The following is a 16,470-nucleotide window of genomic DNA, read 5'->3' as shown; positions in this document are numbered from 1 at the left end:
TTCACTAACAATAGTCTTAGTTTATATTACTGTTCCAGGAAGAGGCATAAGCTAGGAACACTCACACTCTTAGTTTCTCTTCTCTTCATTTTTTGTTCTTTTTTACCTCATACACGGGATACACAAATTCTATGTCTCAAACCATGTATATTGTGAGGCACTCAATTCATCATTTCTAGTATTTAGTCTCCTATACGTAGATTCTCAAGAGAGTTAGGAGAGGTTTGTATCAAAACACATTTCATTCATTCAAATTAATTACCTCTCAACTCAACATTTATTAATAATTTTGCAGGCCCCAAGGTATGAATGGCGCATTCACTAATAAAGATGGCACACAACAAATCATTCGGACAAATGTACAAGTTCCAGATGTGATCGAAAATTCTTTTCGTGTCAAAAGGGGCCAACAAAGGATTCAAGACACTACAATTATTGTTTCGACCAGGTTTTTTTTAGAAATACTCATCTGTACATTTTTGTGTTTAATTGTAAGGACGTTGATATTTTACACAATTTGACTTTTATTTTATATTCCTGAGGTAATTTATTTTTAGACATTGATTTTCTTTAAAAAAATAATGGTATATTAATTAACGTTTTACATTAAATTATGTCAGGAAATACAAAATAAAATCAAATTGTGAAGTCAAAATATGATTTTTCAATTTCATTATCCTTTCATAATTAATTTTATCGTTAAGGTTATCGCAACTTTCAAATTATGACACCATCTTTATTTTGCCAAACCAGCGAAGGAAGTTCGAACGGATTGCTCAATATGTTGAACGGATTGCTTGATATGTTGAACGTTTTCCTTCATTTTATTGCGAATTTATTTGGAAGAGAAAATTACAGAACTGCTGATAAAGATAAAAAGGAGTGAGGTTTTGACGGAATCTTCATATACAAAGAAGGATGTTGAAGTAATTTCTATTACATGTGTTCTCTCTCTTTGTGATTTTGTTTGTATGTGGCGGATGGAAATTTCTAAAAAGAAAAAATCTAATGGCTATTGTTATGATTTTCTTAAACACTTCTGAGAATATGAGAAAAATATGAATGATATGTTTAATATTTATTATCTTTTAGTCATATGAAAATTTATATAAATTAATAGTTGTTACTGTTTTTATTATTGCAGTTATTATAGTTAATATTGTCATTTAAATAATTATGAAGCCCTAAACCGTTACAAGAACCGTTATTTAAATTTAGCTCATCAATGAAGTATCCAAAGATGTTATTATATCTTAAAAAACTTACATGATATATTACTGACAAGTCTTTAGAAACAATGACAATCCACATAGAAACTCTTTTTTGTTCATATATTCGTAATCAATTAATACACAACATAAATATGTTTATCGAATTATTGTTGATATAACTTATATTGAAATTTTTATTTTTAAATTTAAAACATTGACTATCCATTCACCACTAAACAATGAGAATCGTATTAATTAATTAAGCTTAATCTTACATTTTACCTTCCCATCTTCTTGGTTTAACGAGGATAACATTTCCTTCTTAGGCATAAACATCAATGAGGACCTTAAACTTAAAATTTTGTTAGTAATGTCCAAACATTAAATTGTTTATCAGTGAAAAGTTTTTTGTCCATTGGATTTTTAAAAGTGACCTCAATTCTTTCATTCTAAATATGACAAATGACAACCGTTATGCAGACACTAAGCCATATCTTTATTACTTGGTCATGAATGATATCTTTAGATTGTATTATATATATATATATATATATATATATATATATATATATATATATATATATATATATATATATATATATATATATATCACGAGGTTGAATATGAGATATTTTTTACATACTACGGAAAACAATATATTATCCCATTACTAGAAAAAAGAATGAGTAGTTGATTCTACCACACATGACACTCATAATACAACCTAGATTTTCCTAAGAATATCTGTAACTGTCACTTTACTCGGCATCATTTTCCAAACGAAATGCAGAGCTAAAATTAGGGTTTTGATTTTCACATGTTAACCATATGCACTACATTATTTTTGCTTTTATGACGACTCTAAGAAACAAAATTAAGCTACTCTATATCACTATTAAATTTAATGAGCGAACCATTTTAGATTTATAGTGTTGATTTTTATTTAGAATTTGATATTAATTAATCATGTAATATGTAACTACAGTAGACTGCACATCCCAATTATAATTGTTATGACATAATAATAATAATAATAATAATAATAATAATAATAATAATAATAATGAGAATTTTATATTTTAATTAGACTAACAAAGTAGTTCTTATCGTGTGCGTGTGTGTGTATATATATATATATATATATATATATATATATATATATATATATATATATATATATATATATATATATATATATATATATATATATATATATTAAAAGATGAATTTTAAGTTTAATTCAATTTTGCAAAATTTATTGCTTATAAGGTAAGACTTCCACTTATTTATATGGAAAATTATTCTTTGACTCCTCACTTTTTGACTTTCATCATTTATTTCCTGACTTGACTTAGTGTGGATTATTGATTTTTTTAAAAATAAAATGATAGTGGTAGTGGTATATTAATCAATGACTCACATTAAATCACATTAGGGAGTCATAGTACCATTGTCCTATTTATATATTATTTGGTTTTACCTCCAGTCAATGTGAGACTATTCCAGCGCAACTCCACTCACACCAAGACATATATATATATATATATATATATATATATATATATATATATATATATATATATATATATATATATATATATATATATATATATATATATATATCTTGAGTTTGAGACTAGAGATTAATAGGTCATTTGATAATGACTTGATAGAAGAACAATAGACTTAACAAATAACAAAATTTGCTAAAATAGGTCTAATTCGTGACTTTAATATCATATTAAGATATGAAATTTAAGTCTAACTCAATCTTATAAAATTAAATAAGGTTTGTATTCACTTATATATTGTAAATTGATTTATATATACTTGATGTGAAACTTTCAACAAATATTTTAAAAATATTTGTCAAATTATCATAATTTAATTAATTATACAATCATTATAATTACACAAAAATTTTTTTTACTATACTTAAAAATACTTACACACAAAATTGGGATTTTATATATATATATATATATATATATATATATATATATTAATAAAAATTAAAAGAAAATAAAAACTATGTTTATAAGCTTAAAGTTAATATATTTTACTTAAATTTGTTGAACTATATAAAAACCAAAAATGTAAACATTTCACATAAAAAAAATCTCATAATTTTTCCTTTTTTTCTTTTTTGAAGTGAGAAACAATTGTTTGCAAAAAGTTAAAAAGCTTGATCCATTCTGTGTCATAATAACTGAGAGTGTGAGACTATTCTAATTGGCAACTTCATTCAACAGTACTCATTGCGTAGGGTTTACTTTACACTATCAAAGAAACGCCTTCTTTTCTTTCCCAAACGTAGAAGACCCACTGAGTCTCCGAATTTTATTTTATTTTTTGAAGAAAAGGAAACGACACATACCATACCACTGAGAAACATGATTACGTACCTTTATCTTAATTTTTCAGTGTTTACTATTTTAAAACGACTTGATATAATATTTCACACTACTTTGTTAACAGCCTGGTAGTCTTCCATTAATGGTTCACTGGTCAACATTTTATTGCATTTAAATTCAGCAAAATGCTATATTAAAAGATTTTTTTTCTTATGGTTGTTTAAATATTTGAGTTGGTCTGAAAGATGATTACATTAACTGATAGGTCATGTTTAAAATTTTCATATAAATATGTACGCCAAAAATTATGTGTTTCAAGGATTTTTATTCAAATTTAAGGTAGGTTTGGATTTGAAGATGAATTTAGATAGTAGAGTTAAGAGAAAAATGAAGTGATATATGTGCGAAGGAGGTTGATGCCTGCAACATAATAATTTGAGATGCAATAGTTAAACCATTTGCATGAAGAAGCACCATTCTTTATGTATATAATATAGTGGTAAATTGTGCAAGCACGTTTTTGAATTGTTATATGATCCATTCCCTCCTTTTTGAATAAGAAAGTAATATGTGTTTAGTCTTTTTTATAGCAATTTTTATATTGAAACATGAAAATTCATTTGAGCACCTCTCTGGATCCTATAAATATATGCATTCTTGGATAGTTCTTCTCACCCTATCTACTATAATCTGACTTTGAATTAGTTATCGAAGATGCCAATTCAGCTCGGTCAGAGTCTCCTTCTCTATATTCTGTTGGCTGTCATCTTCATCTTGGGTGCTTCCATGTGGCTAACAAGGTATGGATAACCAATTTTCATACTTTGATTCATATATAAAAAAAACAAATTGAAACAATCAAATTTCTTCTAAATCTAACTCTTTAAGTTACTTGAAAGGTAATAGATAATTTAGAATTCAGATAATTGTAGAGGAAATGGTATTTATGTATATAGTTCCAATTATATCAACATTTTCTTTTAATTATAATTACCTCACTAATAAATGGTGTCAACTTAACATTAACTCAATTTTGTATGCAGATCGGGAGTAGTCGATTCATTACTTAATCGTGGTGGAGGGGAACAAAGCGCTAAAGGCCTGAAAGTTCGCGCTCGACAAGTTACCAAGTCGTTCAACAATGAAGGAAACGGCAAACAAAATCTTGACAATGCTTCCATTATCTGGTATTGCTTTCAAAAAGATCTTACAATTTTAATTTATTTAGACTTTTACAATATCTTAACTGGACACGTGTTTGTTAGGGTATTATTGTCGGTCATTAACACTTAAAACTTTTAAAACTGAAACTATTTCAAACTATTTACTTCTTTTAACTCAATCATATTAATTTTTCTAGACTTGTTAAATTATCTTTTAATTTGATATTTGAGTTAAAATATACCCTAATTGAATAAATAACCCAATTAGCACAATTGAATTAGAAGATAATATTAATTCATTCTCAAAATTTAGGATTAAACTACGTCAAAACAATTTTGTGTTAAAGTTAAAACACTAAAAACATTCTTAAACATTAATAATTTAAAAAAATAGAAATACATATTTAAATTTTTTATTTTAGATAGAGTAATTAAAATATTATATATATATATATATATAATTTTTAATAGAGTAATTAAATGTTTCTTTTTAAGATAACATTTTATTTTAAAAATATAATTTTAATATTCAAATTTAAAAAATTAAATATTAGCCAAATTTAAATATTCAAATAATATTTAATAACTTATTTATATGTATGCATGTACAATGTGTATAAAGAGAGAGTGACTAGTTATGAGGTTTTAATTTCTTCTTATTTGAATGAATTTCAATTTTTTTTTATTTTAATTTTTTGAAATAGCTTGTTAAAAAAGTTATCTTAACTTAAAAAAAAAATCATCAAATAAATTACTTTTTAAATTATTCATTCAAACACAAATGAAGATTTACCATGAAAGCATGTGATGTTTACAGCATCTCTAAAAGGTCTACATATTGTTTACACCGGTTTGATTAAATACTACATTTTTTGGAATAATATTCTACTCTTATCATTACTTTTTTCAATCCTTTGCACTGCAGTACACTGCAATGTTGAAATTGTAACAATTTATTTCAATTGCATTAATGTAGTGATGGCCCAAGTGAAGCAACCAACCTTTTGACTGCTTTATTTCAATTTATTATATACTTAGTTCGAGGTGGAAAGTATAAAGCTGATGGTGGACATAAAAGCAAATGAGTTCAGACCTTCATAAGCTCAAGGATGTTGTAGTAATTTCATTGGAAAATAAATATGAATAGTTCAGTTTGTAACATTTCTTTATCTTTTGTCAATTGTACTTGTTTCTATGTTGGTATATGAAAAATTGTCGTATTTTCAGTTAATATTATATGTTTGTTGGATAATAAAATACGCATGATTATGTTTAATTTTATGTATATATTTTAGTAAATATGTCGTTTTTTGTGTCTCGTAATCTTGAAATACAAGATTTCTCAAAATATGAAAAATACATTAAAAAATATCTATTTCTGACAAAAAAGGAAAACGACGCAAGAAACTAAACAACGGAATATAATAAGTTAATCATGATATTTCTTTTATCGAAAAAAATATCATTGTAGTCTTACACTTAAATCTATGATGATAATAAGTTAATCATTGTTTATAGGCGTGTCTATAAACAAAATACAAATAACAACCCATGTTTCCTTTCATTGATTTTCTATCATTTATTAAAGTTTTTATAAGTAATTTAGTTTGTATATTTAGGTTTTTTTATTTGTGTTCGTCTTTTTTATATTTTTTTAACTTAATTGAATCTTTATTTTTATACTTATTAAAAGATTCAATTGAGTACTTTTTGTAAGAAAAGAAAATTAATATATTTATTTCTTTTAATTTGATGTTAATATTTTGGAAGAATCACATGAGTATATCACGTGTCAAAATTTAGGTTATTTTTTACTTTAAATGTTTCCGGTGTCAAAATTGAAAAAAAAAAATGTTAAAATAGAAGATAATCCAATTTTTAATATGTGACAGACCTAAATTTTTGACATGTGACTCTTCTAAATAGTGTTAATGTTAATTTAACGAAAAAAATATAAAGTTCTTTTTTTCTTTTTTTTACAAAAATAAAACTCAATTAAGTTATAAATAAATATAAAAATTACGACGTCCTAATTGATCACTCTTCTTATAGTAGAGAAAATTATAAAACATTCACTATTTATCAAGATATTTCACAATTTATAAAGTTGATATTTATATAGATGCATACCATAATTACACAAGTTATAATTATATTATATTCATATTTACTTCCTTCCTAATAATTATACAACATTATTATTATTTTTCTCGAGTGAGAAACTAATGGATTGACATTGTCTAGAAAGGGTTCATGTGGACAGTCGTGGTCAGAATAGTAAATGTAACAGTAATAGTCAGGTTGACAGGAGGCAATCCGTCTGGAAGAGACAAAATTGATGATCATTAACCTTTAAAAGTCATTGTGTTATTTTGGGCATCTATATTCCATTGTATGTTAGGAAAAGTTGCATGAATTATCACATTTAATTTGACCAATGTAGGGAGATGTCATTTATTCATGTATTATTGCATATTCATTTTGTTATAGTCCAAGAGAAAAATAAACATAAAAATATAGAGGAAGTGAGAACAAACACCATGAAAATAATATGAATAACGGGACACACTTACCTAACTCACTATCAGAAAGACTTTCGATATAAGCACTCACTTGAGGCGGTCACCACACGAACTTTCCGCTCTGATACCACTATTGCGTGTCTTTCGAGAGACTCTGATACCACTGTTAGGTCTTTCGAACAAGGATTACTGGAGAGATACAACACCAATGAGACATGAGTCTAACTCACACATAAGATATTCACACTACTCTTGAATCAAAACCTTAAGGTGACATTTCAAGTCACGAATACCCCTTACTTGTACACTTTTCCCTCGAGCAGAAGCATTTCAAATCACGAGTACCCCTTACTCGTACTGTCGTTCACATAACGAGACACGCTTGCCTGACAGAAGTTAGGAAGACGGTCAATACATGACCTCTTCTAAGCTGATCACTACACGAACCTTTGTCTCTGATATCACTGTTGGATCTTTCGAGAGAGGATTATTTGAAAAATACAACACCAATGAGACATGAATCCAACCTACAAATAAGAGATTGACACAACCATTAACCCAAAACTTTAAGACGATAGATTTATGAGTCATCATCCTTATATGATGCTCAATTTTCTCAATTTTTTTTACTGAATGTGAGATTTAGACTCACACTCAGATTCCTAACAATGACCAAGTGTTATCATCCTACCCTTCAGTTGAAACCTTAATTTAGGATAACTTTGGCAAGCTCAGAAGCACACGCATGATGTTGCAGTAATTTATGATAGATATGAGGATCTGGTCTGTAACATTTCTTTCTCTAGGACAACTTGTGTAACATTTCTTTCTCTCGGATAACTTTTGTTTCTATATTGGTGCATGAAATTTTTTTCTATTTTCAGATAATTTGTTTTTGTTGGAGAGTGGGATACGTACGCCTAATTATGATTAATTTTATCAGGATATTTTAATAAAAACTTGGCCTCTTATGTTTAATAATTTTGTGACATATTCATCTTGAAATGCAATATTTTTTAAAATATAAAAAATACATCAAAAATATCTATTTCTGACAAAAAAAGGAAATGACCAAGAAACTAAACAACGGCATATTATTAGAAGTTAATCGTAATATTTATTTCATCAAAAAAGATATCACTATAGCCTCCCAATTTAACTCCATTGAGATAACATAAAGAAAAAACTTTAAGCTACACCTCTCGCTTTTGTTTACAAGGTAGTTTATTCAAGATGTTGAATAAATGTATGTTATGATTATCAGGTTTGAATAATATATATTCTTTTCTATATTCATATATTTCTGTTCCTTCCTTTATTGATTTCTAAAATGTAAATGTATATAGTGCAAATATATTTATTACATTATTTTCATTAATAAGGATCAACCGTCTTTTAAACTTCAATTATACATCCTATATCAGCAATCTCTCTTTATCTCTGCAATTTGCTTAAATGTTCGTCTGAGGATTCTTCAATTCATCCAAAACATCTTTTATTGTTGATAATTTCCCAATCAGTTAATCTCTAATATTATATACATTTTAAATTATCATAAAAATCATATGTACATATTTGCATATAAACTTTCATATAGTACATATAATTTAAGTATCGTATTCTTCATACATCTAAACAGTATATCTATTTGTTACAAGTTAACATTAACTCTCCTTATGTAATTAGTATGTTTCCTATAAGTAAAGTTTAAATAACACTTGTGGTAACTTTTAATTAGTTTTCTAACATCCACTAAAAACTCTCACTCTCAGAGAACCTCTAGGTGGGTAAGTATACTTTCAAAGACCTCCACTTAATGAGGATGACATCCATATATTTGGACATAAGCACAAATAAAAATATAAGATCTTTGAGATTTTATCTTGAATGTTAAAAATGATTAATCAAAATAATATTGATAATAATAAAACTAATTATTATTATTATAAGAATAATAATACTAAAACATATATATGAATTAAGAATATTAATAAGATATAACAATTTTTACAACAATAAAAGATAAAAAGTAAATGACAAAATGAGTAAAAATATCATAGGTTGAGGTACGCATAACGTTATTCTTGAAGAGAAAACACATCCACTGCACTGAACAAACAAAATGATTTGCGTTTCTCTTCCAAGATACAACAATCCATTAGATCGATCGAATGTAGCGAATAATCTCCTCTGAATCTTATGAACATCAATGTCTTAAAAAATAATATAGAGAAGAAGACAAAACACTTTTATACGAATTCTATTGTTTGTTGTTATCTATTCTCGTATAAATAGGAAATAGGAAGTATTTATAAATAATAGAGATAGACTTAAAAGTCAATTCTAACTAGTTTGATTAAATAAAATATTAATTCATAATAAAATTATAATCCTTCATTATAAATATCATTTACCCACAAAATTAAATGTACATAAAAATAGTATTAACCATAAGATAACATTTTAATTATATATTTTTTAAATTATATTAAATATTTCCATCACTTAATTCAAGCCTAAGCATCAAATTCTGTCTTATCAAATATTTCTTCCCTTTCCACCTTAGTATTTTCAAAAGTGACTTATTTATGTATTATAAATACATTATACAATTGTTAACTGAACACCTTGTCACAATATGTGTTCCCTTTATTTCTTACACTTTGTTCACATCCAAGTAATTATTGTTGGAATAGACAGATTCACGAGTGATTGTCTTGTTCATTTCAAGTGATTTCTGCGTGAGTGCGAGCGCTGATTTGCATAATATACAAAATTTAATATTCACTCGTAAGGGAATGTGCGGGTAAACAATGTAATTATTGTCTGCTTTTACCAAATAACCCTACATCATTAATCATAATTTCACATTACACCTTTATTTTTTATTTTTAGTCTTGACTGTGTTCATGACTTTGCATGCCGTCAAAAAGCAGCGAGGGTTAGGATTCTTAATGAGATTCCTGCATGAACAGGAACAATCCTTGCGATGAACGTCCAATTTTATTTTAAATTAATTCAATGAATCTAAAAATTCTCGTTTAATACTTATATTAATTTATAGTAATAACACTAATGAAATATAAAGCTTTTAAAAATATTTCTCTTTGAAAAATAACTCAACATCAAAATAAAATGTAAGATAAAAATAATATTCACAACAATATTTAATATTCATGTAATCACAATATATATATATATATATATATATATATATATATATATATATATATATATATATATATATATATATATATATATATATATATATCACCTGGAACAAAAGTTAATTAAAATTATCCATTCAACCCATGCATTGTCTTTGAAATTAACTGTATTTTTATTCATTTTTTAATTAAAAATTAATTATTCAAATTTTACTTTAATTTAATTTGAACATTTCTTTTTGAATTAATATATTAAAACTTCTTTTAATAGTAATAACATTTGTATTTTTAATTAACTAGACCTATTAATTTTTTATTTAAAAACCGATCATCAACATATTCTTTTACATTAATTTTTTTAATTCATCAATTCTTTACTTCATATTACTTCTAACAACAAGAGCAAATGCATAATTTTTTAATTTTATTTATTATAACATTTTTTATCCATCAAATCCATCAAATCTTTGACAAACTTTTTTCTAAAAATTCATTCATTTTTCACCTCTCAATTCTCATAGTAAAAACCACCACACTTATCTCAAATCCTTCATTTCACCCTCCCTAAATCTATTATGTGTATTCTTCATAACATAAATGATGTTGTTAGCTCAAAACCACATTACCTCGACACATGCATATAAGTAATAAGATCAACACACAAAAACAAGATAAGGAATATGAGAGATGTTAGAGGTTAGAATACCCTAAACCTGCTTATATATGATTTTACCTACCCAACTTAGGTCTACTAATGTAAGAGCTACAAAATAATATAAAAAAAAACTATTAAGTTATCCATTCATTAATTTTTGTAGGCATCCCAACTTGTCAAATTTAAATCGACCCTCGTGGAGGAAGGAGAGTGGTGACATCTCAATTACTCAAACTAGAAAATGAGTGTGAAAAAATATGATTCTAGTAAACACATGAATCTAATCGGTACATCTCATTCTTGCAAGAGAATTAAAATTGCAATAAACAAAATGAATCACATAAATCATCCAAACTACCCTTCAGTTGAAATTTTTCTATAAACAGTTTTATGCAATTCTTTTACAAACAAAATTATTTCATAAACAAATAAAAAATAAAATTTCATAAGAACTAATAAGAAAAAACCCCTCTAGATTAATTGATGCAAAGTTAATTTACAATTCATTAAAAATAGCTCTTATTTTAGTATTTTAATAATATTTCCCAATATTTATCATAATTTAATTAATTATCTAGCCATTATAATTATACTATTTTTTTTCCTAAAAATAATTTATTTCAATCCTTATATATATATATATATATATATATATTCAATTTTTAATAATTATTAATTTCCAACATCTAAATTCATACAAATTAAAAGAAAATAAAATATTTTTTTATGAAGATTAAAAGCATATATTTCACTTAAAATCTGTTGAAATATAAAATGATGAAAACATTTAACATAAAAAATTCTCTTGCACGCCAACCAATAACTTGGTCTATTTTTATGGAGTTAGGCAAGCGTGTTTAAAAAATGTTAGAAACTTTTTTCCATTTTATAATAACACGGAATATTCTAATTGGCAACTTGATTCGACAGTGGTCTTAAGGTCTCTTACTCTCCAAACGTGGTCTTTCTTAAGTCTTAAGGTCACTGAAAAAAAAAAAAAGAAATGGGAAAGTAAAGGAACCAACACATACAATGGGAAACACAATTAATTACCTTTATCTTAATTTTTAAACGATTATTATTTTCAAAAACAGTTCACACTACATTATTAACATCCTGGTAGTCTTCCATTAATGGTTTACTGCTCAACTTTTTTATTGCATTTAAACTCAGCAAAATGCTATATATGAAAGATTTCTTGTATATTTTTCCATGGGCATCGATGAGTACCGATATATATATATATATATATATATATATATATATATATATATATATATATATATATATATATATATATATATATACTATTTTAATTTTAACGCATTTATAATTTTAAAAACTTTATATATTTTTCATATTAAATATGTTTTTAATTTCAGGTGAAATTAAAATTCGTCTTTATCTAAAATTTTAATACAATTTGATTTCTAAATGTTAGAAATGAACATATATTGTCTTTTTAATCCAATTAATTTAAAATGTATATTTGAGTTGTTTATACTGTCTCACAGGTTCCAATATCTAATAAAACATATGTTTGACACAAAAAAAATATATTATCGTAATTGGATAAAAAGATTATATCCATTCATTTTTAAAGTTTGAAAACTAAAATGTATCAAAATTTTAGACAATAACAAATTTTAATTTTTCATCAAAGTTCATATACTAAAAACATATTTAACATTTTATCTTGGTATCCCTTAAGTTTGGTCCCAAACCAAAATGTGCCATTGGGATAGCAAAATTGGATCTTGTTAATTTTTTCACGTATTCAACCAACAAATATTATACCCGTATCAGTTTTTAATTATTTAAAAGCTGGTCAAAATTTAATATATGATCTACTGGTTCAATGTTTGAATGACTATATTTAAGAACAAACGTAATAAATCGTTAGGATTTTTTGAAATATAATTATCCTGTTTAATCCAAGATGATTTAAATCCTATAAAATAAATGACCAATTAACATAAAAAAAGTGAAACGTTATGAAATAGTGAAACAAATATTATTATCATTATTATTTACTAGTGTACACATAGACACAACATTTTTTAAATATGTATGATATTATATTAGTAGGTAATGATAATGTGATTTTTTTAAGTTAATATATAAAATAAAATTATATTTATTAAAAATAAAGTGAAATATATAAGAAAAGATGAGAAAATAATTGTTGTTAAGTAAAGAAAAAGAGAAGAAAGATAGACGATTTTTAAAAAAAAGTTTGTAAAAGTAACGGTCAATTTTCAAAATTTTAATAAATAATTATATTTTAAAGGGTAAAATTGATATTTTAAAATGTATATCAAAAGAGAATCATCTTTATATATTGTTATAGATATTATTTCGTTATATTAAATGAAAATTTGATATTCATTTTATTACAAGAAAATGGTAATTATTTACGAATTTCTTTTATATAATTTTTTTTATTTAGAAAAAAATCTTAAATAACATTAACGTTCCGTGAGTAACAAAGAAATTACATAAAAAATTTCAAAAATAAATATGACAGACTTTGAAAGAATGACTATCTAAGCGTAGGAAATAATTATAATTTGTATTTTGTTTCTAGTTTTTTGGTGCATTTTTTTCATTAATTATTTAGTAGTGAACAAAAATAAATTTGTTTTTGTCGATGAACAATATGTGAAAAATAATAACTTCACGTGAATGTTAACAAAGATTCAAGAATATCCAATTAACGCAGTTGATTAATGGTGGACGATAATATAGATATTAAAGACCATTCTCCTAAATTATGACTAATGGACTAAGCGTGATGATTTCTTTCAAAGAAACCTAAGTATAATGATTAAGACGATCTAGTTTCAAAGATAAACACATATGTTACTCTAAAGGAGGTAACTTTTGCCCTAAAGAAAAGGGAGAATTCTTAAAGAAAAGTATTGACGATGTATTTGGTAAACTTAAGGTTTAGGGTACCGCGTAGCAATAATTTTGATCGGTTCCCATAGAGCGCGAGACACGGATGTAAATTAAACCATTAAAAAACATGATTCATTATTCATAGCAACAACAACGGACTAGTTTTGTTGAGTTATATGAAGATATTTATGTATAATTGAGAAGATTGAATACATGGAAGTGTGAATAAAATTCCTACACTTCATCGATAACTGAATCGCAGGTAAATTCAAAGCTTCCTTTTAAGATGTATGAGTTTGATTTTAAAATTAAGAAAAGAAGTATTTCTGGATAAAAAGTAGATACAGAGTATAAAATAGGCAGCTTTCGAAATATTGAATGAGAAAATGAATTACAGGAACAAGAAGATTAAAGCATAAATAGTGAGTATTTTAGGTGTATATTGTTTACTAAAAAATCAATTTCACATTCAACTTCACCTCAGTTCCTACCCGATAACTTGGTGTCATTAGTTCCATTTTAAACGTATAATTTTGTTATTCATCAGATTTATACAGCAATTCTCGTACGTTGTACCTGTCAAAAACATGTTTGAAAATGAATATTGTTCGTGTCACATGATTGGTCTAACCCTTGGAGACGAAGTTGTCAAAAAAATCATTTTTCTTAATAAAGTAACTTTGTTTTTATTGAAAGATCAAATTCCATTTGTGCACCTATCTGCAACGATTATAAATATGCAGCATAGCTTGGATCATTCTTCTTACCTATCTCTGATTTACCTTCCAATGTCATGTAATAAACTGTTTCAATTTAACATTAACTGCAGACCCAGAGGTATACATGGCGCATTCATTAATGGAGAGGGAGCACAACAAAACATGACTCGGGCGGAAATACGCGCTGAACAGATTTCCGGCGCATTCAATAACGCAGACTACGCCAAACAAAATTATACTAAGGCTAAAATTGGACGGTATTTGCTTAATGTTTTTTTTTCTTTTTCATTTCATAGTGTCAGATACATTTCGTCAAAACTGATATATGCAATGTTGAATCAACACTGTCGGAGATTAACCCTTTAAATTACTAACTTTTTGGTTTCATTTGAAATAATATTCCAATTCCATCGTACTAAGGTATAATAGAATTTTCAAATTCTGACATATTTTCACTGTGAATTGGGTGAATGTAGTGAGGCAAGCGGGTCAGGGAATTCAGCAGAAGTACAAGAGATTAAGAATGTTTTATCACTGTTGATTGCGTACTTGTTCGGAGAAAAGTACCCGCCTAATTATAAAGGTAAAAATACTTGAGACGTTAATTCGGTGAGAAGCACAAGAAGAATGCTGAAGTAATTCCGTATCTGCAACATTCTGGTTGCAATCTATTGCAATTTATTTTAAGCTTTCATCAAATGCTTCTATTCTCTTAATCTTCTGTACTTTCACATAAAATAATTCAAACATATCCGATAAAAACGTTTCTTTTTCTCGTTTAATTATTTAATGTCATTATCATTTAATCCTATACTGGTCGGTACATATAGAGAAAAATATATTTTTGGTTCCTCAAATATGACCTAAAGTTAAAAATGGTTTCTGGTTGAAACTCGATCACTGCTTCATTCATGTACTCTCAAAATCATTGTTTTTAGTTCTTAATTTTGGACTGCGTTAAAAATAACAAACGACGTACCACATCTTATTTAAATTGTTTTATAAAACAAAAACTAGTGTCGGCTTAGACCAACACTTTACACGCTGAAAAAATATTTTTTTGATCCCTGAAATTTAAATTTAATTTGAAAATGGTCCATGGTTGAAACTTGGTTACTGTTTGATCCCTGCAAAATCATTGTTAAAATATATATAATAATACTACTATTAAGAATAATAACATTATATACTAATAATAATATTAATAATTATATATACGTAATATAATTATATTATTAATAATATTAATATTATTATTATTATATAATCTTATTAATTACTAATATTGCTAATATTAAAAAAATAATAAGAAATAATATTAATATTATTACTATATATTAATATTATTAATTATTATTTATATTATTATTATACATAATTATTATTATTATTATTAATATTAATAATAGTTATAATATTATTGTTTATTTTAATATTATTAATAATTATATAATAATAATAGTTATTATTGTTATTATATATAATAATAATATACTAATACTAATTATATATTATTATTATTATTATATAATTATTATTCGATGTGCATACACTAAATAATGATAAAGTTTCAATCATAAATTATTTTCAAATTAAGTTCAATGTCCTTTATACTGAATTATTATATTACATTGAATGGAATGCCTTTATACTGAATTATTATATTACACTGAATGGAATGCCTTTGTACTATTTCAATAATAAAATTATACTTATGAGAAGAAATGGAAAGTAAAAAGAGTTATATACAAAATTATCAAATCGCTATTCTATATAAT

General features: G+C 25.4%; 2 protein-coding genes across 3 annotated transcripts in view; both read left to right on the top strand.

Annotated features, from left to right (window-relative positions):
- The window catches only part of LOC114189764, a 33,153-nt gene extending 17,843 nt beyond the window's left edge, over positions 1 to 15,310 (top strand). The window contains exon 3 of the mRNA XM_028078444.1: positions 15,169 to 15,310. Coding sequence (XP_027934245.1) covers positions 15,169 to 15,289 — 121 coding nt within the window. The 3' untranslated portion in view covers positions 15,290 to 15,310. The remainder of the gene's footprint in view (positions 1 to 15,168) is intronic.
- LOC114189765 lies at positions 4,220 to 5,959 on the top strand. 2 transcript variants are annotated; one of them, XM_028078446.1, is made up of 3 exons: positions 4,220 to 4,365; positions 4,609 to 4,752; positions 5,767 to 5,959. In XM_028078446.1, exons 1-3 carry the CDS (start codon positions 4,280 to 4,282, stop codon positions 5,783 to 5,785), a joined length of 249 nt encoding a protein of 82 aa, XP_027934247.1. In that variant the 5' UTR covers positions 4,220 to 4,279; the 3' UTR covers positions 5,786 to 5,959. The 2 variants fall into 2 exon arrangements, with proteins under 2 accessions (XP_027934247.1, XP_027934246.1); XM_028078445.1 differs by having other exon boundaries at positions 5,705 to 5,959.
- Positions 15,311 to 16,470: the final 1,160 nt, after the last annotated feature.

Source organism: Vigna unguiculata, chromosome 7 (genome assembly GCF_004118075.2).
Source record: "Vigna unguiculata cultivar IT97K-499-35 chromosome 7, ASM411807v1, whole genome shotgun sequence".
Classification (NCBI taxonomy): domain Eukaryota; kingdom Viridiplantae; phylum Streptophyta; class Magnoliopsida; order Fabales; family Fabaceae; genus Vigna; species Vigna unguiculata.
Note: the sequence above shows the minus strand (reverse complement) of the source record. Positions and strands in the feature narration are given on the sequence as shown.

What these genes read in the sequence shown, in the direction of transcription:
- LOC114189765 (XM_028078445.1), top strand. Translation starts at nt 4,280, where the DNA reads ATGCCAATTCAGCTCGGTCAGAGTCTCCTTCTCTATATTCTGTTGGCT. An exon ending in GCTTCCATGTGGCTAACAAG is followed by an intron (nt 4,366 to 4,608) that starts GTATGGATAACC and finishes TTTTGTATGCAG; the next exon opens with ATCGGGAGTAGTCGATTCAT. An exon ending in GACAATGCTTCCATTATCTG is followed by an intron (nt 4,753 to 5,704) that starts GTATTGCTTTCA and finishes GCATTAATGTAG; the next exon opens with TGATGGCCCAAGTGAAGCAA.